The 27,231-nt window shown below is 41.2% G+C and overlaps 1 protein-coding gene across 19 annotated transcripts in view; it reads left to right on the top strand.

Moving 5' to 3' along the window:
* Window positions 1–27,231, top strand: part of TSPAN4 (tetraspanin 4) — a 474,563-nt gene that overhangs the window by 389,706 nt on the left and 57,626 nt on the right. For all 19 annotated transcript variants that reach the window (XR_008577182.1, XR_008577183.1, XM_054825787.1 and 16 more), the window contains one exon: window positions 13,981–14,055. Coding sequence is in view for 17 of the 19 variants with exons in the window: in XM_054825787.1 (XP_054681762.1) it covers window positions 13,981–14,055 (75 nt within the window). In the remaining 2 variants the exon portion in view is untranslated. The remainder of the gene's footprint in view (window positions 1–13,980; window positions 14,056–27,231) is intronic.

The following is a 27,231-nucleotide window of genomic DNA, read 5'->3' as shown; positions in this document are numbered from 1 at the left end:
TCCCAGCTGAGCCAATCAGCCTAATTGCAATATTGCCTTCAGTTAAATAGGAAACAGGACATTCAGGGAAGCTGTCAGGAAGGCCATGTGAACGTGGTCTAATGCAAATTTTTTGCAAATAAGAACTTACTTTTGGTACAGAAATCATAGTTACTGGTAAAAACTAGTATCAGGCCCTTTGTGAAGGAGGGATTTTGATGTCTATTTTGTTGTTACAGCACACGTGTAGAGATACCATGTTTCCAGACACGCAACTGAAATAATAACCCATGTCCTGGAAGGAAATAAGATCCAAAGGCGGTTCTTTATTTCACCCTCTGATTTTGTGACACTTTGTTTTTTTTCCAATGATTTGGTAGAATGAACATGTTCTGCTCCCGGTTGGGATGTGCAACATGGCCAATAATCCAAAGAGGTAGAGAACAAGTCCTGTTTGTGTAGACCTTCAGGCCTAAAAAGACTGTAAGTTAATGTAGGGGATTCTTCACCATATATTTATTGTCCATACAGGAATATATTAGAAAGGGGAAAGGGCTTGAAGTAGACGAAATACTTATTCCTCTCTGATTACACAAAGCCAGCTGCCTTCTTATGAGGTGCCAAGGTTGGGTACGTTCCATCAGATCAGGGATTAGATAAGTAAGAAGATGGCTTAGATACACCCTCTTTCCCCTTATTCCTGATTTGTGGATAAGCCTGATTTTTATTTTTGTGTGTGTGTGTGTAGAAAAGCTGAAACAATGATTAATGAGAAGAGGAAAGAAAATAATCGTTAACAGACAGATCTATGTGTTCAACTTAGTTTAAATGAGAACCTCATGTTAATAAGCGAGGAGTTTATCAAAGTTGCTGGAATGAATAAGATCAGAATTAAACCTTCATACTAGGTCAGGACCAGCTGTGGAAGAACAGATACTATATACGTATCTGAATGACTATCCAGACGTCAAAAGGCCCTTATTTATGGAATAGTCCAAGGGGAAAATGAGTGCCCATGATGTCTTGTACTGTGCTATTGAGAGTTTTCTGAATTTCAGCCAGCTCATCTGTAAGTGAAATAGCAATAAAGAAAATGAGGAAAAAGTTAATGAGTGGGAAGAAAAGGAGAATAAAAAAACCTACTGTTTTCAATAGCATCACTGGATCCAATCAGAGAGCTGACAGCTGAACTCCATTGGTGACAGGAAATTTATTTCAAAGCCACTAAATGGGAAAGAAATAGCCCGTGAATGACTTCATCTCACTAATTTAATGCTACACACCAAACACTAGATTATCATTCCAGCTTAGCACAGGAGCTTATGTTCTTTTAGCAATCCAAGTAGCAAAATCAGGGAAATTGTGGCTGCAGCCACAGCAGCAAGCAAGTGATGCAAAGACCAGGAAGATACCATACTTACAGCCTGAGAGCATTATACATCATGTCTAACACTTCTCTGTGTAGTGCTGTGTTGCATATGAAAGCCCTAACTTGCTACCTGTTTGGACTGCAAGTACTGAGCACCAAACTCCCCTAGTTTTGTTGCTTCTCCTTTATTATTAAGAATCTGCTCCTCATTGCCTTCCAATTTTTGGCTCCTCCCGCTTGATACTGAAACTCAGGAGTGGACGGGACCTGTCTGAGTCCTCTCCTTCCTCCCTTTTCTTCAGCTCTGGTAGCACTTAATCAAAGGACCTGGGAACAGAGGAGAGAAAATTTAAAGCTGTTTTTCCTCCCTTCCCTCCCTTCCCTTCCTTCCATTTTTAAACTTGAGCCTAGACTCAATGTGTAGGCAGGGCTTATGTCAAAGGGTAGTATTTCTTTTTCTAATATAGACTAATGCAATACCACTAGTGCCTGGCATGTTTTGAATTGTAGAATCATAGAATATCTCAAGTTGGAAGGGACCCTTAAGGATTATCGAGTCCAACTCCCTGCTCCTCACAGGACTAGGTAAAACTAAACCATATGACTGAGAGCATTGACCAGATGCTCCTTGAACTCTGACAGGCTTGGTGCCAAGACCACTTCCCTGGGGAGTCAGTTCCAGGGACTGACCACCCTCTTAATGAAGTATGTCCCCATTCCTTTTCTGTATTGCCGAGATACTGCTTTATGGCAGTCAAACAGTGTGACAGCACCATGTGCAGGAGTCGGTGGAGCTATACTAATTTATATCAGTTGAAGACTTAATCTGTTTGTCTAAATGTTTGTCAGTGTTTCTGAGTTCCTAACTCCTGGTTGATTAATCTATTAACTAGTAGTTTTGAGCTATGTGTTAGCAGCATCAGCTTCTCCGACAGTGAATGCAGGCTCAAGATCCTCTATCACTTAGAAAAGCTCCCTCACCCCATCTTTTGTCTTAGCATTCAATCAACTCATGTGACAGAGTTTCTTGATAGGAAACCTGGCTCTGAGCCATTTCAAAAGGAACCCAGAAACCAAGCCTCATCTTGCCCTACTACTGTCTGTAAGGATTTGAGGTGGGTTACAGATACCTCACTGCACATCAAATTACCAGGACAATTAAGTAATCTAATGAACCCTACAGTGGAAGAGCAGAGCATAAGACTACATGGTGGTCAGGAAAACACTTTCAAGGAAGCCTGTTTTCTGCCAGAGCTTGTAGTCTCTGGACAGATGTGTTCATTGATCTGACCTCTGCTCATTTTGATGGGCTTTTGCTCCAGACCTAGGGTCATGTGCAAGATAAGCAACAGAATTACTCCCATTTCAAAGGCAGAGGAGAGAGACTCTGTGTGCTCCTTGCCAGCCCTGACATTCATGTCACTTTTGAGCATAACATTTTGTAATTATTTTCCTAACGAAATTATCTCCTTGGATAGAAAGCCATAGGCTTACCAAAGTAGCATGTGTGCTTATATTCCAAATCATTCATTTGCTATTTTATCCACCTTAACACTACTTCTTAAATTAAAGAGCAACATTGGCTTTTTTTTTTAAGGATTAGAACTACCTGAACCTCAGAAAAATCTACCTCTGGAGGTAAAGAAATGGAGGCTAGTTTGTGTAAATCAGTGATGCCTATACAAGGTGTAGCCAGAGCTGATTTGATATTATAGACATTTCAGTTCCCCAGAGGGAGAATGTTACCAGCTAAAAGGCAGAATTAGGTAAACCAAACAGACTTGCTGATCATTTTTTAAGCTACTACAAGACTGACCCATGTGTGTCTGATGCAGCAGCCTCTCTGTAGCACATTTGGGAACAGCGAACTGGGGAGAAAAGCAGCAGTAGAATTTAAATATAGGCAAAATACTCTACCTTGTCCTTTTTTCTCTTCTTGACCATCTATTCCATCATTTCCTTCACTTACACATGCAGTACAGTTTCTAGATGCTGTTTTGAGACTCCTAGAAATAAGAGAAATTTTCTGTTGTTATAATTAGCAGGTGAGGTCCCATTGCAAACTTAGCTCAGGGTTTGCACAGACGTGTAAAAGGAGAACTGCAGAATTTCAGAGTAATTTTTTTCCCCTTCGGCTCATCATAAGTCAGCTGAGCAGCATGATCATGTCATTTGCCCTTATCATCTTGGGGGAGCTTCTGTCAGTTTGCCCAGCACTTGGGGTCAGCCAGATGTTCGATGTGAACATGAGTGTGAAGCCAGCCCTGCTGACTCACTCGCTCCCCAAGCAGGGTGTATGGGGACTGCACTGCTACTCTCCTCTTCCTCCTCTCGCGGCACTGAGCTGTCCGATGGTGTTTCATGCTGGAGCTCCTGGGCATGAAATATCCTGGGTGTGGTGTAAGTTTAGATGCTAACTAACTTTGCATATCTTTGCCATAGATGAAGAGTACTGGATTAACCCCAAGCCAGAGCCTTTTAGTTGTATTTTCTATTACCATTAGATATGTTAGACGGACTCAAGCAATTACTTTGTTATTAATGGAAGTGGCGCAGGGACTTGTAAGAGCTAGTCTGACGTTTTAGTTCTTCTTCAGCTGCATTGCACTTCACAAGTAGGGTGAGTTTCTGTCTTGACTAGGATAAAGATTGGCACCAAATCACGTCACACCTTTGCATTATGTTTGCACAAGAGATGAAGCAACCCTTAAAGAGAGTCAAAGACCAGAGAGACCTTTATTTGTGCTAAGTAATAATAATCTGTGATCTGTTAAATGGGCCTATACCTACTCACTATTGTGATATGAGAGCGATACCTGGCTAATATTTGATGACGCTTCCTTGATTTTGAGTCAGTTTTTGGAGAAGATGGAAAATTACTAGAAACACCTCAAAATGCCAGTTAAAATCCTATGACACACCGTATGGGAACATCAAGTCTCTCAACTCTCACTTACCAATGCAGTAAGACTGAATGATCCCGAGGAGTAATGAGACTAAAATGAAACACTCTTGATGTGTTAAAACGGCATACGTTGTATATCTTCCCAGAAATAATTACTGCAGATTTCTCTGAGCCTTATTGATCAGCAGGAATTTTTGCACATTCATAAAAGATATAGTCCAAACATAAACAGAGCTGTACTATATATCTAGCAGGCATAAAGCATGCACGACACTGTCACAATCACAATGAATTAAGTATTAAGGCTTTTAGAGAATAATAGCTGATGAACCAAATTTAGATACATGCCATTTTCATAATGGAGTTTCTGTTCATAAGTTTGCTCATATACATTACTGCCTTTTTACAGTTTATGAGCAAACTTATTATTTTTATGCTAAAAAAAAAAGATCAGGAGGCTAAAGAGATTTACTTCCAAGGAAGTATTAAGAGAGCTAAATATGCACAGCATGGCAGAGAGAGGGCTCAGATGGGACATAAGTCTACAAATATTCAAGGACCCTAAATACTATGGGCAGAAAGGAAGCATGCATGGTGCTACAAAGGTTAGTAAGTAGGAACAATGGTCTAGAACTAACAAAAGGAGAATTCAAACCACGTGTCAGCAAAACCTTTGGTACTGAGATGCAGAATCAGAATCTACTATGATGGGAATTGATGGAAGGAAGCTGCCCTTTCCCTTTTGTTGTGAAGTTCATGTGATAGATCAATACACTGGGATTTTATTGACTCTAATTCCAGTTATTGTGACTGTCTGGGCACTGTCCTGTCATTTCGCATTCATTGCTCTGTCTCTTTCTATACAAGTCTTTCAGGCTGCGGAAGTTGTCACTTCTAAGATGCAACTACAATTCCCATTGCGCTTTTTCTTCTGTTCTTCTCTCCTTGCTCAGTTCCCTGGAAAAGAAAATCAAAGAAAATTGTAAAAAGCTAAGTTCCCACTCTCTATTAATGTATCAGATCAAAATGCCTTTGGGGAATTATGTTAAATCAAACTGCCTGTGGGAACTAGTGATACATTAAACACCTTTCCTTTCAAAAGTGGAGGAAAGTTGGGTTTTGGGTTTTTGTTTTTTTTTTTTTTTTTGAGTGCTAATAAAATCTATACTATATCGGTTTTTATTCTGTGGAAGTCATGTACCAGTATGTAATAAAAGAGCTATTTTGGGAAACCTTTTAAAATGCTTGGGGATGATCTTTGTATTGCTGTACTTAGAAAGCCAGAGCCAACATTGGCAAGCATTGGTACCTGAAAGCAGGTTTAAAGAGCAGGTCATTCTCCAGTACCTGGAGTTCTGTTTTGCAGTACCTCAGTGGAAATACTTGCATTGATTTTGGCTTTTCATAGGTGGCTTGTTTTTTTTCAAAGTGTGGAATATGCAGTAAATTTGGCAATAGTTTATAGCATTCTGGACCTCTGACAGTGTTATCCCTTTTGGTTCTCAACTTTATGCATTAAGTTTATTGATGCATCTGTTTTAATTTGGTTAGGCATGGGGATGCTACACTTCTGTGGGGAAGATATAAGATTTTTGACAATGCCAGCCATAGTAATGAGGAATCTCCACTCAATCTATCTAGTAGATATTATTTCAATATAAATGTGTTGGGTTTGCGTGGCAAGGTTTTGGTAGTGGGGGGGCTACAGGGGTGGCTTCTGTGGGAACCTGCTAGAAGCTCCCCCTGTGTCTGATAGATCCAATGCCAGCCGGCTCTAAGACGGGCCCGCCGCTGGCCAAGGCCAAGCCAATCAGCGCCTCTGTGATAACATATTTAAGAAGAAGAAAAACACTTAGAGAGAGAGAGCTTTTGCAGCCAGAGAGAGGAGTGAGAAGATGTAAGAAAGAAACTCTGCAGACACCAAGGTCAGTGCAGATGGAGGGGGAGGAGGAGCTCCAGGCGCCGGAGCAGAGATCCCCCTGCAGCCTGTGGTGAAGACCATGGTGAAGCAGGCTGTCCCCCTGCAGCCCATGGAGGAAGGATGAGGGGGTGTAGAGATTCCACCTGCAGCCCGTGGAGGACCCCACGCCGGAGCAGGTGGAGGCACCTGAAGGAGGCTGCGGCCCATGGGAAGCCCACGCTGGAGCAAGTTCCTGGCTGGACCGGTGGACCTGTGGAGAGGGGAGCCCACGCCAGGGCAGGTTTGCTGGCAGGACTTGTGACCCTGTGGGGGACCCCACGCTGGAGCAGTTTGCTCCTGAAGGTCTGCACCCCGTGGGAGAGACTCCATGCTGGAGCAGGGGAACGATGAGAGGAATCCTCCCCCTGAGGATGAAGAAGCAGCAGAAACACCGTGAGATGAACTGACTGTAACCCCAATTCCCCGTCCCCCTGTGCCGCTGAGGGGGGGAAGGTTGAAGCCGGGAGTGAAGTTGAGCCCGGGAAGATGGGAGGGGTGGGGGGAGGTGTTTTAAGAGTTGATTTTATTTTCTCATTCCTCTACTCTGTTTTGCCTAGTAATAAATTAGATGAATTCCCTCTCTAAGTTTGGTCTGTTTTGCTCGTGACGATAATTAGTGAGTGATCTCTCCCTGTCCTTATCTCGACCTACAAGCATTTCGTTATGCCTTTTCTCCCCTGTCTAGTGAATGAGGGGAGTGAGAGAGCGGCTCTGGTGGGCACCTGGCCTTCAGCCAGGGTCAACCCACCACAATAAATAATCATGATTAAAGCACAGGAAAATTACAAAGCATATTAAATTCAAGGAAAGTTCTTCATTTTCAGGCAGCTTGGTAAAGTGTGGCTGCTGTAAAATCCATTAAGTTCTTTTGACTTTAATGGAGCTCTGTGAATTTGTAGGTAAAGGTTTGACTTAATTTATTCAAAAAAGAGAGATACCATTTACACCTTCAGTATTAAAGATAAGATGCTATGCCTGCAGAAAAGATTATGTGCAGAATGTGATGTAATTTCTTTTAGCATTTCTGTTCATATCAAATTATAATCTAAAAATCAATAAAAAATATTTTTGGCAGATAGTTTAGGCCTAAAGCATAGTAACACAATCTGATAATCCTCCTTTTAACTCAAAAGTAAAGGAACTTCTCCTTTTGATCAGAACAAGCAGAGATCTTTCAATGGTTGGGAGAGCCCACACTTTAATATGTGCCTTTGTCTTAGATCAGAATAAAAAGATAAATCTAATAATTGGGTAGTTCTGGGCCGTAGTAAGCCCCACGTTCCCTTACATTTCTTCACACTGAGAAAGAATAACACCTTCTTCCAGAATAAGATAAGACTACATCTGGAGTGCTTAGCCCAATTTGGGGCTCCCCAGTAGAAGAGACGTACATACCAGAAGGGAAGGAGTCCAATGGAGGGCCACCATGATGATTATGGGGCACATGATGTGCAAGGACAGATTGAGAGAGCTGGGTTTGTTCTGTCTTAAGAAATTAAAGCAAGGAGGAGATTTTACTCCTATCTTCAACCACCTTATCGAAGAGTCTAAATAAAATACAGCTTTTGGAAGGATTCACAGGGATTGGACAAGAGGTAACAGACACAAGTTACAACAAGGGAAATTCCAATTAGAGATGCAGAATATTTTTGTTATCATGAAGATAGTCAAGTATTGGAAAAAGATGTCCAGTGAGGCTGTGGATGGCTGTCCGTCTTCATCCTCAGATGCTCAGAAGGTGACTGGGCACAGCTCTGCACAGCTTCATCTAGTTGACTGTGCTTTTAGCAAGAGGTTGGACCAGAGGTCATTGCCAACCTATATGTTTCTGTGATTCTAAGAGACTCGTCTTCTAGCAGCCAGAGCTGGACTATTCTTGAAGACCAAAGTTATATATGTACACATTAGGACCAGGCAGACAAATTAAAATCCCTCCCAGGCTATGAAGTTAGAGTTCTCTTGGAAGACCAACAATTTTAGCCCAATGAATTCTCTGTAATTTCTTCTACCTGAGGTGCTTATTAATTAGGAAGTGAAATGTAATACTGCAATTAAAGCTGATCAGTGAGGACTTGGTAATGCAGCCTAAATAAAGGGCAAAATGATTGACTGTACCAAACTTGCAGTTGATGTTACAGAGGAAAGGTTACCTGTAAATCTGGGGTTTTTTTCTCTTCATCCTGGGAGCTGCTGCAGACCAAGAGCAGTTAGCTTGCTGGAGCACTTTCACAGGAGTAATCTACCTGCTCATGTGTTTTACTTCATATTGTGTCTGTCAGAAAAGAAGCTAACTGTCTCCCTCGCAGAAGGGTTAACAATGTAAGCACTACATGATGGAACAGAGCACAGGCTGCCTGTTGAAGTTATTTGTCCAGTTTCTTAGGTAAGTTATGCTAATTTGTAGGCTGTTTGGTCTAAACAAATTATTTGCTAAGCCATGAATTTTAAAACTGTTTTGGAATGTGTCACTATTCCAAAGAGGCTGCTGACTTTTGAGTCCTCCTACTATTTTCTTGCTGTTTGTTGAAGAGGATTTGAATAATACTTTGCAAGAAACTTCTGTCTCCTGTCATTAGCTAAGTTGAGAAGAGGGTCTGACACACTGAGATCTTGCTGTCTCCTTCCGAGACAGACTCCCATCAAACTAAAAGCATTACTTCAGGGATCAGTCTAAACACAGCATTCTTGATTTTGCCATCAGTTATATCATGTTTAGTCTCAAGCAAAATGTTAGGAGACTAACAAGATGATCACAGGTTGGTTTTCATTGTACTTGGTCACTTTTGGTTTTGGGAGACTGTGAGATCAACTACTCCTGACACAAAGAGACAGGCAATTTGAGCAACATGATAGAACTATTGAGAAGATTTGGGAAGGACGGGCAGTGGGGAAGCAAAAGATCCAGTCCTGTGTTAGTAGTGTGTGATGCTCAGTCATCATGCAGAGAGGGAAGTGTCTCTAACACTGAGAAAACAGAGAAACTTGTTTGTTTGGGACAAAAACGTAGTTAGCTTACTGCTCTGTGCCTTTGTGAGCTGTGATGGAAACGTGGTTTAAAAGATGTACATAGGGAACAGTTCTTGATTCTTCCACTGATACTAAGAGGCTGGATGAAGGAAACTGGAACTAGTGGGTCAAAAGCCTAGTACAGCTCCAATGGGGATGGAGTTGCAAGTTGGGACCTCTTCTCTAATAGATTTTTCTCTCTCTGACATCAGGAGGGTGATGCATAGCTATGAGGTAGGCTTGATAGCAATTGCATACTTCCTTTTATCTACTCCTTTAATGGGAACCTGTGCGAAAGTCATGGGCTTTGTAGAATATGAAGGCAACTGCTGAGAAACTGACCTTAATTTTCTTAAGGATTGGAAATCAGCAGTGGTAGATAGAAAGGCGTCACCATACCTCCCTTCTCATCAAAACTTCTGTGGGGTTATTTCAGGTGTAATTTATGAAAAGCTGTGCAGTAGGTACCTCTCCAGTGAATCTCTACTAGTTTGCATCCCACTATTTGACAAGTAGGGTGGTAAAGCATCTGTCTGTACAAGGTCAGATTAATCATTTTTTTTTATTGAGTTTTACATGAATGCTTTGCTTTGGGATTGTTGTTTCTCCATGCATAAATCTTTATTATACCAACAGCCTGCAGCCCCAGTGAACCAAAGCAAACCTCATTTTTATTCTTCTCTGTATTTATCACCACAGTGAGAGAACTCATTTGAAAAGGAGCTGTGAGTGTTTCCAGCAGGTGTGGTGGGGGTTTAAGTGCTGTGAGCCTTCAGCCTTGTATTTCTCTCTTTTAAATTTGAATGGGATACGCCAAGCTGGTTCTGGCCCCAGATTCGGCATCATTCACCTTGAGATGATACTGAGGATGGAACTGAAAGTGAACTTTTGTTGGAATGCGCTATGGGAATAGAGGAGCAGGTTGTGCATGCGTCCATGCATGCACTGTGGTCTGGTTGTATCAGAAGATGTGCTGAGGTGTGCAGGCTATGTTTGGCAGCCAGCTCAGTCTGAAGCCTCGATTTTTACTTTCTGACATGTTGGTTTGGGTTCAGGTAGGGTTCTTCTTTAAAGGGGGATGATAAATGTGCTGACATGTAAGTGCTTGTAGCTTTTATCAGGTGGTGGATTTGAAGCCTCCACCTTAAAGTTGCCCTCACCTAATATACCTTTGCAATAAAAGATACAGTGCATGTCTCTACTGTCTGCAAACAGTGTAATTACTAATACATGTTAGTTATCTGTGATATAACAGTGTAGTTTTTGTCAATGAATGCAAATAGTAAGAAAGATAAAACCAGAGGTTTTATTTAGAAACAAAAATATTTTTTTGTGGAGAAAGAGTATAATCCTACTTATCTATGTTTTGACTTTCTGAACAGTGTACATTAATTTTGGTTCACTGTATGACTTCCAAAATCTGCAGTGCATGAAACCAATTTCCCACCAGTAACAGCTTAGAGTAACTTCTGAGTCTGTGTAGGGAAAGACTTAGACATGGTACATAACCATCACTGAGAGGACTTTTATTCTGAGATTTCCTAAATTTTGAGTGCTTGGCTTCACAGTTTTAGCATCTTTTACGATGGCAACATCCTACCTATTTCTCTAATATGAACTCAAGAAAGCAGGACCACCATCATGGTCTCACCTGAAGATCCACCCCACAGCCTTCTGCTGCTGGACACAGTGGCACAGCTGGCAACAGCAGCTGCCTGCTCCAGACCTGAGATGAGGGGTTTTAGCAGAGTTGTATGGCTTAGTGCTGCAGGGAAAAACACTCTCAAGTCGTGAAATTTCCCCTAATTTACTGCCAATTAAGATAAACTTTAAATTACTGTTTTTGGTATTGAGAAATAATGACAATTACACACTTGAGGAAAAAACTTCAACTTCCCTTCAGACACCTCTCCTCCCCCCTTGCCAGTCTCCAGTCCACTGCGTGAATATTATATTCAGTCATGGGGGTCAGTGTGGTGCGCTTTCCCTTTTCTGCCACTCTTTGCTTCTTGCTCTTTTTTTCTCCACGGCTCCAGCATGGGGTCCTCCACAGGCCACCATCCTCCCAAAGGCACAGCTCCTTCTGGGTATCCATGTGCACAGGCATCCTCTGCCACTGCACAGGCCTTGCCTTTTTCTCTGGTGTCTCCTGCCCCGATTGGCTACTGCCATTACATCCAGTTTCTCTAAAACTGGTATCCAGATCATACCCTAAACCAAACCATTCCCCATCTGCTGTTAGAAATGTTCTTCCTCAGGCTTCCCTGCAAAGTCATTCCCTGGCTTCGTCTGTACTGTCTCCGTGCTGGTATGTGTGGAGAAGGGAAGAAACACTTTCTTGAGGGCACAGGAGAAAAAGGTGCCTGAATTTTACTCTGGTTCCTGGCCACAGCCACTGTTCCAGGTCATGTCCTGTGAAGCGGGACTGGAGGCCATCAGCTCTGAGAGTACAGCAGAAAGGCATTGCGGGCATGTGGGCACCACAGGAGCAGGAAAGATGCTGTGGGATGGTTTGTGAGTTGTCTGGTCGCATGTGAGCTGTGGGGTGGACGTGAGTAGGCTTTTCGTAGTTGTAGACTTTTAAGGTTTTTAGCTGCTGAGTCCTCTCATCTCTACTGGATGTGTGAAGTGCAGTTTTTTGAAGGCTAATACCATTCCCACAAAAATCCACTCGTAGTTGGGTAAGACAAAAGGCATGTGCCTGAAATGGAGCTGCACTTTGTTTCAAGTCCCTGCTCTAAACACCAGAGTGTGAGAGGATTTCAAATTACACCACCAGAAATTTAACCTGGACAGAATAACATACTTTACTGTTCTTCATTCTTAGAAATATAGGAAGTGCTATTTTTGAAGTTCTTCCAAAACCTCTTACCCTTTAGACAGAAACAAGCTCAGTATATATATGCATAGACAATTGAGGTCTGGCAAAATTCTAAGCTGACAAAATTGGGGTCCTGTGGTAGGAAATGCTGATCACTCTTTATAATGGGTACAAGTCCTTCCTTTGTTCTAGAAATCACCTAATGTAATCCAGGCTATGCCAGTGAATTTCAGAGGGAGACAGTGGTGTTTGTGTGCACATTTTGGAAAAGCCATGCTTTATGGATGAGCAAAAAATACCCCACAGCCAAATAAAATATAGCAAAGTGTCTATGCATCTTTGCAAAGAGTGATATGCTTTGTCTTGTTTCAGTTAAGGCTATGCAGCAGGCTAAAATCGTAAATGTAAAAAGCAAGCTGCACCAAGACTGGTTTGCAAAGCCATACAGAAGGTCAGTGTTGGATAGTAATGATATGGAAATCAGCTTGGATCACAAGTGTGAATGAGTTCTGTGATTCACAACTGGGCAGTAATAGGATCCAGTATTAGGGTCAGGCAGGTGTGAAGATACTAGTGATGAAGATTTGAAAATAAACTTTAATTTAAGACTCGCAAGGCAAAATGCAATGAGTTCTGTAGACAGTGTAATTGTGCTACTGGAGAAAGATATTTTCCCCTTCTTGACCTTTTGCCCTCCATTCAATCACAGAAATCCATAGGTTCAAAGGTTTGGTTTTGACTTACCAGGCGGTGAAAAAGCTCTGATAAGGCTTTGTAGCTATTAAACTTTCATAGGTTTGCAGCCCTGTGGTTGAAGCTAAAGAGATGGTAACTGTTTTTTTTTTCTCTTGGGGATGGGATTTCAATTAAGTCAGTGTTGCTCAATATTAGAAATCAAGCCTTGCAGGCTGCTAAGTGTAGGGAGTTTATATTATATGAAGCGGGACCTTTGCCTGAGCCTAAAAAGTTTACAGAATGACTCACTCTTCTTTACCCATATCTGCAAAACTCAGTTTCATTTAATGCTCTGCTAGCGCTTGTTCTAATGTCAGTGCAACTGCTGTGTTGATGCTGCCACAGACTTGCGCTGCAGACCTGTCCAGCATCTTAGCAAAAAGCAGGGGATATGGTTTTTCAGAAGTGTTTGGCATTACCAACAGTTCCTCTCACTGAAGTCCATCAGAGCTGAGGGCTTTAGAGAATCTACCTGAAATCCCTGTGTTAAAATTTTTTTATCCACTCCTTTGAGCTTTTGACTACTGGGTTTTAGACAGTTCCATGGCTTATGAGGAGAAAAAGAGATGTACCGACTTTGCTTTGATGTCTTCAGTGCAAGTCAGCCCCTTTCAGTTGAAACCCCTGGGTGATTGGTGTAGCTACCCGAAACTGCTTGTAAAGCTAACTTTGTATACAAGCTTTTCGGTGTGCCTTTCACTTCTCCCACAATCCCCCTTGAAAGAGACTATGACTTTATGGTTTATGTACCAGGCTACCTTCTCTTGCAATGGAAAGTCTAAGCTGTGGATTTTGCTGATATCTTGTTAATTGGAAGGATCTGATGGGGGAAGAAAATAAAGGAAACCTAGCCTGGGAAGAGTCCTCAAGGGTTACTGTCAAATAGAGTACTGGGCTGCTGGAGGGAAAGGTCTTTGTGGGATTTTATGCTGTTCTGCTCAAATCAGTGATATAAATGAGCCATGCATATGCCCACGTACTGTTGTTTCCTCACTAGTCCTTTACCTGCTTTTTCAGTTGCTGCATGTCATGTGCCTTTTGTTCTGCTGTAACACAGCAGTTTTGCATCTTGCTGCCTGTATGACTCCCACCCCCCATTCTGTATGATCTGCTGAATGTACTTATTGTGCATCCAGAAAAAGCTGAAATAGATGTTGATGGGTTTTGCTTTTTGTTTTTCCCCCCATCCCTTCTTCTCTTGACAGTTTTTTATCATGCTGTTAATTATATTTCTGTTGGAGCTCACTGTTGTGATTCTGTTCTTCGTCTACACTGACAAGGTAAGTCAGATTCTTCATTTTTCTTTCCTCTTCAGCAAATTTTTATGCCCCTTTTCCCTATAAATAAATCATGAAGCACTTGGCTTGGTATGCACATCATGTTTCTGTCTTCCTTGAGACACCCCTCTCAGAAGGAGCTCTCTCAGAATGCATAAACAGCCTTGCAGGACTGGGCTCTCTTGCTTGCTCATGTGTATAACTCAAGGTCACAGATATTGCCAAGTGCATCTGCCATTTAAAAAAAAAACCCCACAACCGAAAACAAACACCAAAACCAAACACCAAAAACCCCCACAAAAAAAGCAAAGAAACCAATGAGCCTTACTAGGCACATGTAGGAAGAGACACAGCCACCAGAATGAATAGGATTTTTAAAAAATATGTTTACAATTTAAGAACCACATTAATGTTGTTACAAAGGAGGTAGCCTTAGCACAGACAAAGGCACACACTCTTTCCAAGTTGCTCCTTGCAGTGCATGTGCACTTTGATTCTAGTGGAAAGCCAAGGTAAATGTATAAAAGTTTAATAAACAAAGCCTTTGTTTGTGGTTTCAAATTTTACTCATGTTTGGCCTTTGTTCCAAGAAATACTTGGTATTTCTGTTGTAAGGGCAAGGTTGCCTATCTGAATTATCTTTATCCTTAAAATATTTTTTCTTAAAAAAAAATCTTATATGAATACACCCAAAACAAGGGTGTAATTGTGTGTAACCTGTCTATTCAATCAAAATTTTCAAAGTCTCTTATAACTGAAGACTAAGGGAGCTTGAAAATCACAGGGTAGGTGGCAAAATTTTGCCATGAATTAACAGTCATGAGGTACATTGCCAATAAACAACCTCTTCTGGAATGTAAAGACAAAATAGCAAAAAATAATAAAAATAACTACAGAAAATATCAAAATAAAAATAAGTTAACAGTGGACCTAGTTATATTCAGTATGTTTAGCAATAACCTGGGAGAGGAGTGGATAAGATGTCAACATTATTTTATAGAAAGGCTCTGAATTAATTAAGGAACATTGTGAGTGATTGTGAGGTGCTCTTCTGAAGGACTGTAAAGAGCTAGGTTGCCAAATGGCATGCTGTAGCTGGAACATGGCATTAACTTGCAAGGTAATTAAAGTAGAAGGGGCAATTTAAAATTGCTTGTATGCATTATTGGATTCTGAATTACTTGTAACCTCTTGGGAAAGAGATCTACACGTCATACATGACAGCTTAATAAAGGCATCTACTTAATGTGCAGCGGGCCTCCAAAACCCAAATACAACACTTGGCTATATATAGAAAGAGAGTCAGTTAGAAAATATTATCACGTCATTGTATAAATTGACGGACTCACCTCACTGTGAATTTAATGTTGAGTTTTGGTTACAGAAACGATTAGAAGTGCTAGAAAGGTGGGAGAGAGCAGTCGTGAAGAGGGATTATGGAGACTACCCTAATGCAGTTTGGGAAAGGAAAGAGATCCTCTACTTAAGAGAACTTAAGAAGAAAAATGATAGCAGTTTCTAAAATATGACATATTAAAGAGCTGTCCTGAACACAGAAGAAATACTTGAAAATATTAAGGAGTAGGTTTAAAAGAGAACTCTTTCTTATGCTCCACATCATCTTGTAGAATTCCCTGTTGGCTGTTGTTGAGGCTGCTAGTTCGATAGATAAATGTGTGGGTATGGAGGAAAGAATCAAAAAAAGAAACATTTTTATTCATAAAGCAATCAGCACTATTATGTTGACAAGTGTGTCACAGAAAATGTTGGTCCTTCAGAGATAAAAATAGTGAAAAAGTGCCAGGAAGGATTCCCTCCTTCCTTCAGCCTGTTGGTTTTCAGTGGGATTTATTTGTTTTTAATAAAGAGATCAGGAAATTTAACTTTCCTCTGAGTCACGTACTGTAGGTTGATGCAGGAGGTACGCTACAGTTGTCTGTAAGATCAAAACAGAGTCTAAAATATGAGCTTCAGTTCAAGTGCAGTTTTACTGAGTAAAGAAATTGCTGTAGTCTGTATATTGTGGATGATCAAATTTAGAGGCTCTTAATGTTCCTGTATGACTTTAAATCCATGGTCTTATACTGAGGAAATCAATAGTTTGTCTCTGTGTTACACTTACAGTCATGTCTACAGAATAAATAAAACAGGAGCAGCCTAAAACTAGTATTTTCATACAGCATGCTTAGAATTTGTGTGCTGTCTTTCCTCCTGTGAAGAACAATATTGCCACACGTACTGGTATGAGGAAGCAGCTGACCCAGACAAGTTCACCACAGTAATTGTTAATGTGGTTCCTTGGAAAATCAGTGAAGGAACGATATACACTAACACTTGCACATCAGAAGAAAGTAACATTTGTGTGTGCAAAAGTAGAAAAGGACTCTGCAGATTAAGTCTTTGAGGGCTTCTGTATCATTCATATGTGTATATATACACACATATGTATATAAAAAATCAGTTTTTTCAAGTACCTGGTAGTCTTCTGTTAATTAGGAGTGTGTGTACATGTAAAATTCTTCCCAGGATAAAATGGGGGCCAATCGTTACTTTCTGTTTCTGGCTTGAGATGAGGTTGAATAATGGATTCCCTTGCAGTTTTCATTTACTCCCACTTTGTCAAGTGGAAGGAGTTTGGAGTGGATACTTCATCCCTTGCTACAAAGTTTAATCAATACTCTCCTCTTTCTGTGAAGCAGGGCAGTGTTATTACCCTATTTTGGTGGAGAGGCAGGACCTGCAAGTTGCGCAAGACTGTGCAGGCAGCTGGGGCCAGTTCTAAATTTAGAGCTCTTAGTGTTTTGGGTGACAGCAAGGGATTTGAGAGACTGAGCTGTGCAGACGGCAGGGCTGGGTGTTGCAGCTGACTTATTAGCACTTGTCCAGTGAATGATACACATTTTATTCCTTCTGCTGCAGAATGGACACAGTAGCAAGCTAGTGCTTGCACTGCAGTATCAGCCACAGGGTGGGTGTGCATCCAGGTGCATGGGGACACAATGCATGGTCTCCCAAGTTCTGAAGTAGTCTCTCTGTATCCATTGCTGGGACTGTTGCTTTAGTAGCATATTAATTATTAAAAAGCATCAAGACAAAAGTCCTTTACAGCCATTCACAGATGGGTTTTTGGCACAGAGCTTTTATTCTTTTGCTGTGGAAGAGCATGCAGCTGTTGAGGTTGACAGGATCGGCTGCTGGGACTCAAGGCAGTGTAGACTGACCCGTTCTCATTCATCAGCTTGGGAGAAGCCCAAAAATTGCCTCTGCCTCTCATTCTAGTGACTTGGCAGCAGCCTCCCTGAGCTTTTAAGCAGCCAATGTCCTCCCATGCCCTAGAATGTCATCTTCCCTTTTCTTGATGGGGAAATGTTTGTCTTGATCTCATGAGATAAATGCTGCCCTGGACTTCATAACTCTTTCTCTGAACTGGCTATACGGTCTGATGTTGTAAAGAGAGAGGGGCTTGGAGAAAGCTCAGGAATACATAGTATTAGGAAGGAAAAAGGAATAATGCCTTGCTTCTTGGAGCCGCACTGTGGATCTCTTTGGCTGGGCCTGAGCTCCAACCTTGTTCACTATTCTTCCAACTGTCCCGGCTGGTTATGTTACAAAATAGGAATCCCTTGAGTTCTGCAGAAGTGAAATGTGGGCTGTGTGGGAATAGAATGAGGAAATGTATTCCTATGGGATGATTGTCAGGAGAAATATACAGCACTTTTATTTTGTCCTGGCTGTTCCTAAAGCAGCAGAGCGACTGGTTCATAGGCTGTCTTCAGCTCAAAGTGGGCACCTGAGAGACTTGGGAGCTCCTGTTGGTGTTTGTGCATGTTCATATGCAAGTTGCCAAAATGTAGCTTTTTATTTTTTTGAGGGCAGAAATATCAGCCCAAGAGATGTGGGCATTGAATGGAGTTTGTGTGATTATGGGAACTAAGGCAGGTTGCTGTCACTCTGAGAGCACTATTTTTTCAGGCTAAATTTATGCCCCCATTTAAAGCAGTCCAAACTCCAGTGACATTGCTAGAGTCATGTGAATGGCCACCTATCTGTAGGTGGATTATTCTCTTTAATATGTTTTATTTTTATTCCATTAAAATAAAGCAGCGTTTGACATTTTTATAAGTTGATTATTTCTATGTGAGGCTCTATATGTATTTATAAAAGATCCACGGAGTACTGATAGGGTTAACGTTAATTTTATTGTGATAGAGAGAAAGCATCAGGGCCCTATCTTGTCAGAGGCTGGATATTCCTTATATTTCTCAACACCAGACTGGACTCTCTCAGAATATAAATTATGCTAATAAAATGCATAGTCTTGTACCACTTCTAACTTGTATAATCCTTCTGGTTTTAGCATCTGTATTTATTTTTACTGTGATGATTCTCCTGGAGGCACAGGAAAAAAAGTCCATATTTACTTTTTTGCAGCTGTAATACATGATTTTTTTCAGTAGGTTTGTTTGTTCAGATGTCTATATTTTTTTCTGATTTATGGGCAGAGCTATGGTGCCATTATTTAATGCCCACAAATGGAAGAATATAACTATACTACCATAATGTGCTTTTTTTCCCTTTTCTTTTTTGAAATGTCAAACTAAGTAACATAAGCCAGATTAAGGAACAAAAGCACTGAAGGATCACTGACTATGATATTTGATTATGGGAGTAGTTACTGCTGTTGGCAACTAAAAGTTAAAACCAGAATTTTCAATAAAGATTAGAGCATTAACTCACTTGGGGTCCCTGTGAAAATTACAGCCTAAATTCCATGCCTGTTTAGCTGTGTTGAAAATGGCCCACAGAATGGTTGAGGATTGAAAAATAATAGCTACTTCTGTTTTTCATGAGATGTGTGAAAATGCTCGTTTTCTGTTTCGCAGTAAATTGTAATGAGTTCCTCTATAGCTTTTACTGCTAGCTTATTAAAAATACGGTCTGTAGATTGATGCATTCCTTGCTTTGTTTCTCAAAACATTTTACAAATTATTTTAATTCCTGATTGATATTTTGCCTCATCCCATACAGATTATAGACAGCAGACTGGAATGTAGTGGGTCTGATTTCAAGTATAGCTCAGTCCTCACAACCTCTTTCACATTTGGCTTTAAAGACAAAGTGGAAAAACTGAATCTCTTCCACCTTCTGCACTCATGAGCAGTTGCTCACAGAAATGACCTGATGCTGCTGAGCCACTTGCCAATATGAGGAAGGGGTTCACAATCAAACTGAAGAAATTTTTCATACAGAAGATTTAGTTCAAACCTACTGCAGAAACTACTGTTTGCATTGAGCTTTTGTCCAGAGAGTTTAAAAGTCTTCCATGTTTGTCTTTGACAGAGCTTCAGTGGAGCAGGATGTCCGCTTAGGTAACAAAATGCCTCATGTTCCTGGTCAGCCTAGCACGCAGAGCTGTCCAAGGCACGCACACAGATGATGTTAATCTTTTTGAAAATGGAGAAATGGAGGCTAAAGTGAAGCAACAAGATCATCCAAATTGTATGCAGTTTACAGATGGCCTTAAGTTATTGGAAAACAACAGGCTTTGGAAAGTCCTGCAAAACTGACAGGGTGGTCACTCTGCACCACTCTTCAGTCAGATGGCCTGCCTTTTCTACTCATCAGCATTTGACTTTGCCTACACTGTCCCATTGTCATATGTTTTAAAAGTTCTTACTGTTGAAACTTTTGAGTGGGGGTAGAATTATTGGTTCCCTGTATCCTTCTTTGCCACAGTGAACATAGCTGTTCCTGCTGCTGTGTGAGGCTGGGAGAATTTCAGAACAGTATCTGTGTGGGTAGTATCTGCGTTTGTCGGCATGCAGAAGGCTTTCAAGAGGACAAGGCCATTTTTAATTCTCTGTGATATTTCTGCGGGGATGTGCTGCATTAACATAACATGCTTCAGAGTGTGCAAGTCCTGGTATGTGTATGCAGTGCTTTCTGAGCAGCCTGTGTGTTAATGCTTTATTTTTCAGTTAGAGATCCAATTGTTTTGTTTTTAAAAGAGCTCTCCACCCATTGAGCAGTTCCTGGCCTGTAGCATCTCTCTGGCAGTGTTCTGGAGTTAGGGTTTTGCATAAGTGCTGACATAGCTAAAAGCCATTTCTCAGATAAACAGGAGTAGCATTGCAGGTGGATGTGGAGGAATCTATAGATTGTCTCCTGGATTGCGATGCACTGCAATTATTGCTCTGTGAGGCTGATGCATTAGCCCTGGTCAAGTATTTTATTTCTCTAATCCAAAATAATATTATATAAATTGTGATATAAAATAAGAAAAGACAGAAGTGTCTCTGTGGTTTATTTTACTTGGTAATAAGCTTAATTTGAACTAGTTTATTAGCATTTCAGTACTGGTGTCACACAATAGGGAGTTGTGGAAATTTCATAAAAAGAATTTAATTATAACCAATTCGTTTTGGCTTCTTTTCAGCAAAGCATTCAGGCATAGGTTCAAATCTGTCCCTATTCAGCAGATAACTTAAGTGCATGCTTAAACCCATGTGACTGACTTAATCATATACTGAAGTCTTGTCTAAGTTGATATGCACCTTTTGTGTCTTTCCTTTAAAAGAAATATTGCTAGGGAAATGCTAATGGCAGTGAAAAATTCTGGAAATTGTAAAGATGCATCACATCTTTCACTCCATAGGGAATTTAGTGAAAAATAATGAATGTTTGCTTTAAAGCATTATTGGTTATCTTTTCCAATTTGTTCTGAACAGCTTTCCATTTAGTATCTTGAACTCCAACACATCACTTTAACCTTTTTTTAAGGCAGGAGGATGTGAGGGGGATGGACTTTATTTGCCTGTGTGGGTGGAAAAAAAAGCAAATACACCAAAGGAAATCCCAATAGTTTCACTAATTCATTTATCAAAGGAGGATTTCATTGAAAGTGCACCTCCAAAATGCTATTAACAGGCTTGTTGAAGGATAGCACAGTATTGATGAAAAGAATTAAGTGCATGCACAGAAATAGGTGTTATTTAGGAATGATAACTGCAGATAAAATGCATTAGGGCTCCCCATTGGGAACTCTTGATCAATGGATGATCAAGGCCTAACTGATTCCTTGAATAAAGTGTTAGCAGGGGAATGGGTGCAAGGAAAGGAAAATCAAACTTTCCTAAATTAAGCTCTATGCCTAACACAAATACTCTTTGTAAAGATGAGATAATGCAGTAGTCTGTCAGCTCTTTATGCCATGTATCTTTCTATTTTGGTTGAGTTCAGAAATGAAGATGAATGGTGTCTCATCCTAGTCAATATGGATTTTTGTTCATATTGCAAGGAGTACAATATTTTTAATATTGTCCTGCTGCACAGTTTGGAATAGTGCTTTTTCTGGGGAGGAATCCAGTTCTGACCTCCAATCTGCCTGCCTGGGAGATTAATTCCCAGATCTGTATAGATGAATTGAACACAGCTGCTGCTGCCATTATGCCTGGCTTAAAGCCAGCCAGATCTATCTTTTATTTCCTGACATCACTAAATTCATCTGAGGGTCTCTGATAAATATTTGGCAATGTATCAGTTAGCCTACGACAGAAAGAGATGTATCTGGGCTTCCTTCTTGCTGGTTTGTATTCCCTAATTAGAGGTTAATTTATAATCTCAAGGGGATGTCAGAGTATATCTTTGTTGTGGGAGCACTTTTACGATGATTTGTTTCCAATGCCCTCTCAAGTTTCATGTTTCATAGTAGACAAAATATGAGTGGTGCATGTCTTCAGCCAATCTCTCTAGAGGAAAACTCTAGAATACAGTTACGGTGGTTATTAAATACATTGCACAACTGCATGCTTTTTGTCCAGGCATCTTAAAGCATGTTACAAGTGGTGAGTCAGTAGTTCAGCTCCCCTTTTGCCGATGGGGAGAAGTGACGTTGAAGGCTAAATCCTGAAGATGCAGTGTCTCCTGGGAAATACTTAGTGTTCTCATGTCTGAATGAATGTTATGGGACCTTACTATTCCAGAGGACATGTTTTTATGTGACTCATCTGCAGTGAAATAAGAAGCCATTTCAACATCCAGGTGGATCAGGAACTGAATTCATTATGGTATTCTGTGCTACTAGAACTCAAGTGAACAGCACTGGTTTACATGCACCTGATCAACACTAGTTTTAGCTGGTGAATGACTCCCGGTTTTGCATCTGTTCTGACTGCTGGTACACATCTTATACAATTTTATTTGAAAAAGTGAAGAATAGCAGAAAGAGAAAAGAATGTTTTAGAAAGGTGATAAAATAAATAAGGCAGCTTTAGACATTTAAATACAGGCAACATCAAATGCAGAGGAATGGCTGAGGTAGTATATTGAAACAGACAGCACATTTTTTATTCATTCTACGAACATTTTTGATGTGTCACAATGTATTTCAGACAACATTAGAAAATGACAGTAAACTAAATGTTTAACATTTTTTACATATACAAAAAGAGAAGGGAAGATGACTTTTTTGTTATCAGTCTGTAAGCAGGCCAATAGCATACAGTCCTTGTCTTGGATTTGTCAGCTGCCATTGAAGAATAATGTGGTGAGTAGACCACTTTACTAGGTATAATTTACAGCTGAAGTTCTTTCAACTCCTTGCTTTTATTTAACTCAGCAATGGTATACACAGAATGACTCCTAGTTGAAATGAGGAAAGACAGATCTCGTTGATCAGCAGCTCTATACCCAAACATTCTGTGTTCTTTTAGGGCGGAGTACGCTGACTTTAAGGCCACAAATCATGTTCAGGTGCTTTATATTATCCAAATTCCATGATATGTACAAGGCAACCACTGCATAGCGTGGCTTCTCATTGGAAATATTGCTGCACAGCAAGATGGTGTCTTTCTGGCTGATAGTCTGGTTGAATCCTTGCTGTGAAGTTCAGGTGTAGAAAGGAGGTTCAGCAAGTGTTCTAGACACCAGTCATATTGTGCCTTTTGAAATATATTCCCAAACTTACAAAACCAACATAATCAATGGTGATTACCAGTCAATGGTAATCAATACCTGCTTGCTGTTTTATGGTCCGTGCCTGTAAAACAGCAAGCAGGTATATCTGTAATCATCTTTAATACAGACTAATTATCTTTAATCATTTGACATCTTGGACTCCCTGAATCATTTTACAAATGAGCACTAAAATCAATGATTGACTTGACAATAGGAAATGACTGACCTGGAAGAGAGAGAAGTAGATGTGGTGTAAAGGGATATATCTTAACAGGAAGCAGAGAGAGAACTTTATTTTACAATTTCTGAGTGCACACATTTCCTACGTGATGCTTTCAGTGCCTCTGATAATTTGGATGATGGTAGTATAACACAATTTTGCTACAGTGTCCTGGCATTAGCAGTGAATGTACAAAGATTGTTTTAATTATGGCACAATCTTGATTCTCTTTGTTGTACTGCAGTTATTTTGTGTACCCTCTTCTATGCCTTTAAATTGCAGGGGAAGCATCCTTGAGAAGAGAGAATTCTCTTATAGGTTCAATTCTTTCTTGTTGAAACCCATTCATCTACTTACTACTGCTACTGTCTTTGATACAATTTCTTAATGAGTTTTTTCTGTGATAGATAATTATATATATGCTTTGATTTCCTTGCTTGCTCCATTTTGCACTTGCCATAAGCCCAGGATGTTGCTCTGCCAGACTTTTTTGCCATCTCCACCTTGCCACTCTGAACCACAGGAAAGCAGAACAATACACGTCATCATCTTCAGCTGTGCTGATGTTGCCTCTGTTGACAATGTCCTAACCTCAGCATTTAGAAAACCTTTTCAGATGTCACCTTGAAGGGCATATTGAATTGCATGTTAAAAATTGGTAAAAATACAGAGAAATTGTCTGAGCAGCCAGGGATCAGGTTAGGAAAGTTAAAGCCCTGATAGAACTAAATCTGGCCAGGACGTCAAGGGCAACAAGAAAAGCTTCTATAGGTATGTCAGTGATAAAAGGAACACTAGGGAAAATGTGGATCCTCTCCGGAAGGAAAAGAGAGACCTGGTTACCTGGAATATGGAGAAGGCTGAGGTACTCAACAACTTTTTTGCCTCAGTCTTCACCAGCAAGTGCTCTAGCCACACTGCCCAAGTCACACAAGGCAAAGGCAGGGACTGGGAGAATGAAGAACCACCCACAGTAGCAGATCATCACGTTCGAGAATATCTAAGGAACCTGAAGGTGCACAAGTCCATGGGTCCTGAGGCAACCAGTGAATGAAGTTGCTAAGCCACAATCCATCATATTTGAAAGTCATGGCAGTCCGGTGAAGTTCCTACTGATGGGAAAAGGGGAAACATAACCTCCATTTTTAAATATGGAAAAAAGGAAGACCTGAGCAACTACGGGCTGGTCAGTCTCACTTCTGTGCCTGGCAAGATCATAGAGCACATCCTCCTGGAAACTGTGCTAAGGCACATGGAAAATAGGGAGGTGATCGGTGACAGCCAACATGGCTTCACTAAGGGCAAATTGTGCCTGACAAATTTGGTGGCGTTCTGTGATGGGGTTACAGCGTTGGTGGATAAGGGAAGGGCAACTGACGTCATCTACCTGGACTTGTGCAAAGCATTTGACACTGTCTCATACAACATAGAATCATAGAATTGTTTTGGTTGGAAAAGACCCTTAAGATCATCAAGTCCAACCGTTAACCTAGCACTGCCAAGTTCACCACTAAACCACATCCATAAGCACCACATTCATGTGTGTTTTAAATACTTCAAGGGATGGTGACTCAATCACTTCCCTGGGCAGCCTATTCCAGTGCTTGACAACCCTTTCGGTGAAGAAATTTTTCATAATATCCAATCTAAACCTCCCCTGGCACAACTTGAGGCCATTTCCTCTTGTCCTATAGCTTGTTACTTGGGAGAAGAGACCAACACCCACCTGGCTACAACCTCCTTTCAGGTAGTTGTAGGGAGCAATAAGGTCTCCCCTGAGCCACCTTTTCTCCAGACATCCTTGTCTCTAAACTGGAGAGACATGGATTTGATGGATGGACCACTCGGTGGATAAGGAATTGGCTGGATGGTCACACTCGAAGAGTTGCCATCAATGGCTCGATGTCCAAGTGGAGACCAGTGATGAGTGGCGTTCTTCAGGGATCAGTATTGGGACTGGCACTGTTTAACATCTTTGTCAGCAACACGGACAGTGGGATCGAGTGCACCCTCAGCAAGTTTGCCGACGACACCAAGCTGTGTGGTGCGGTCGACACACTGGAGGGAAGGGATGCCATCCAGAGGGACCTTGACAGGCTGGAGAGGTGGGCCTGTGCAAACCTCATGAAGTTCAACAAGGCCAAGTGCAAGGTCCTGCATATGGGTCAGGGAAATCCCAAGCACAACTACAGGCTGGGCGGAGAATGGATTGAGAGCAGCCCCGAGGAGAAGGACTTGGGGGTATTGATTGATGAGAAGGTCAACATGAGCCAGCAGTGTGCGCTTGCAGCCCAGAAAGCCAACTGTATCCTGGGCTGCATCAAAAGAGGCATGACCAGCAGGTCCGAGGGAGGTGAGTCTGCCCCTCTACTCTGCTCTTGTGAGACCCCACCTGGAGTACTGCATCCAGTTCTGGGGTCCTCAGGACAAGAAAGACATGGACCTGTAGAAGCAAGTCCAGAGGAGGGCCACAAAGATGATCAGAGGGCTGGAGCATTTCTCCCATGAAGACAGGCTGAGAGAGTTGGGCTTGTTCAGCCTGGAGAAGAGAAGTCTCCGGGGAGACCTTAGAGCAACCTTCCAAGTACCTCAAGGGGGCCTACAGGAAAGCTGGAGAGGGACTGTTTACAAGGGCATGTAGTGACAGGGCAAGGAGTAATGCCTTTAAACTAAAAGAGGGTAGATTTAGATGAGATGTTAGAAAGAAATTCTTTACTGTGAGAGTGGTGAGGCACTGGAACAGGTTGCCCAGAGAGGCTGTGGATACCCCCTCCCTGGAAGTGTTTAAGGCCAGGTTGGATGAGGCTTTGGGCAACCTGGTCTAGTGGAGGGTGTCCCTGCCCATGGCAGAGGGGTTGGAACTAGATGATCTTTAGGCTACCTTCCAACCCACACCATTCTGTGATTCTATGAAATTATGTAAATGAAGCAAAATGGAAAAGATTCAAAAGATCATTTGAATGTATTTAAGAAAAGAACTAAAAAGTCTTTCTCTAGAGAATAATTAAAGTGGAAAGTCATGAAGCACATAAGAGAAAAAGATTTTGATTCAAAACCAGATACTTGTTAGATTTATCACACAGGACGTTTAGTTTTTCTTTTGAAAATTCAGGACCAAAGGAATTGCAATAAGATTTGAATTCATCAAAATTATTGAAGGGATATTTAAAAGCTGGGAATCAACCTTACTCTATGCAACACACATGAGAAAACATCCTGCAGATTTCTTTCAGGTCCACCTTTTTCTTGATGAATAGGGAATGCATTGTAGTTGGCAGAAAAGCAGCTGAATGCATTCAAACAAAGAGAAGCAATGGTTTTTTCAAGGTCAGGTACCTTGGGGGAAAAAAAAATTGATTTTCTTTTGGGGACAGTGAATAAAGCAGTAGAAGAATGTGTTGCATACCTTGAAGTGTGTTGAGATTGGACTGGTATTAAAGTAAATGTCAGTGGAGTGCCCTTGCTGCTACCACCACTGCTGGTGGCTATTCAGTGGCCAGATGTGGCTTCCCATAGCTGGGTGTTCTCAATGGAAACCTGGTACGTGCTTTGACACTGATTTATGTACAAATGGCAGAGGCAGCTCTTTCATAAAGACTGTTGTTATCGCAGAAGAGCACTAAGCAAGGAGGATTGCTTTTCCGATTGCCTATCATAAGCTTTTTCCCTTTCAACTCTGCTCGTGTAAGTGTCAGTTTTCATGTAAGAGCGTCAGTGAGAGACCATTAGATGAGTAAGACTAGGACACTGGAATGACTCTGCTGCTGGATATCACAGTTTTGCCATATCCATTTTAAGCCATTTAGGGCTTTAGCTACATGATACAGCATCAGGTATCAGCACAGAATAAATACACAAGTTACCACTTTCTGTATGGTAAAATCCTGCCCCAGTGAAGTCAGTGGGAGCTGTGTGTTGTCTTTCATGGACCCAAGCTACTGTCCTTAATTTTAGGATTTTTGGAATCTCCTTCGCACTTCCCCACATGGTGATTTGAGGACCGG

Source organism: Grus americana, chromosome 5, assembly GCF_028858705.1.
Source record: "Grus americana isolate bGruAme1 chromosome 5, bGruAme1.mat, whole genome shotgun sequence".
In the NCBI taxonomy this organism is placed as follows: domain Eukaryota; kingdom Metazoa; phylum Chordata; class Aves; order Gruiformes; family Gruidae; genus Grus; species Grus americana.
Note: the sequence above shows the minus strand (reverse complement) of the source record. Positions and strands in the feature narration are given on the sequence as shown.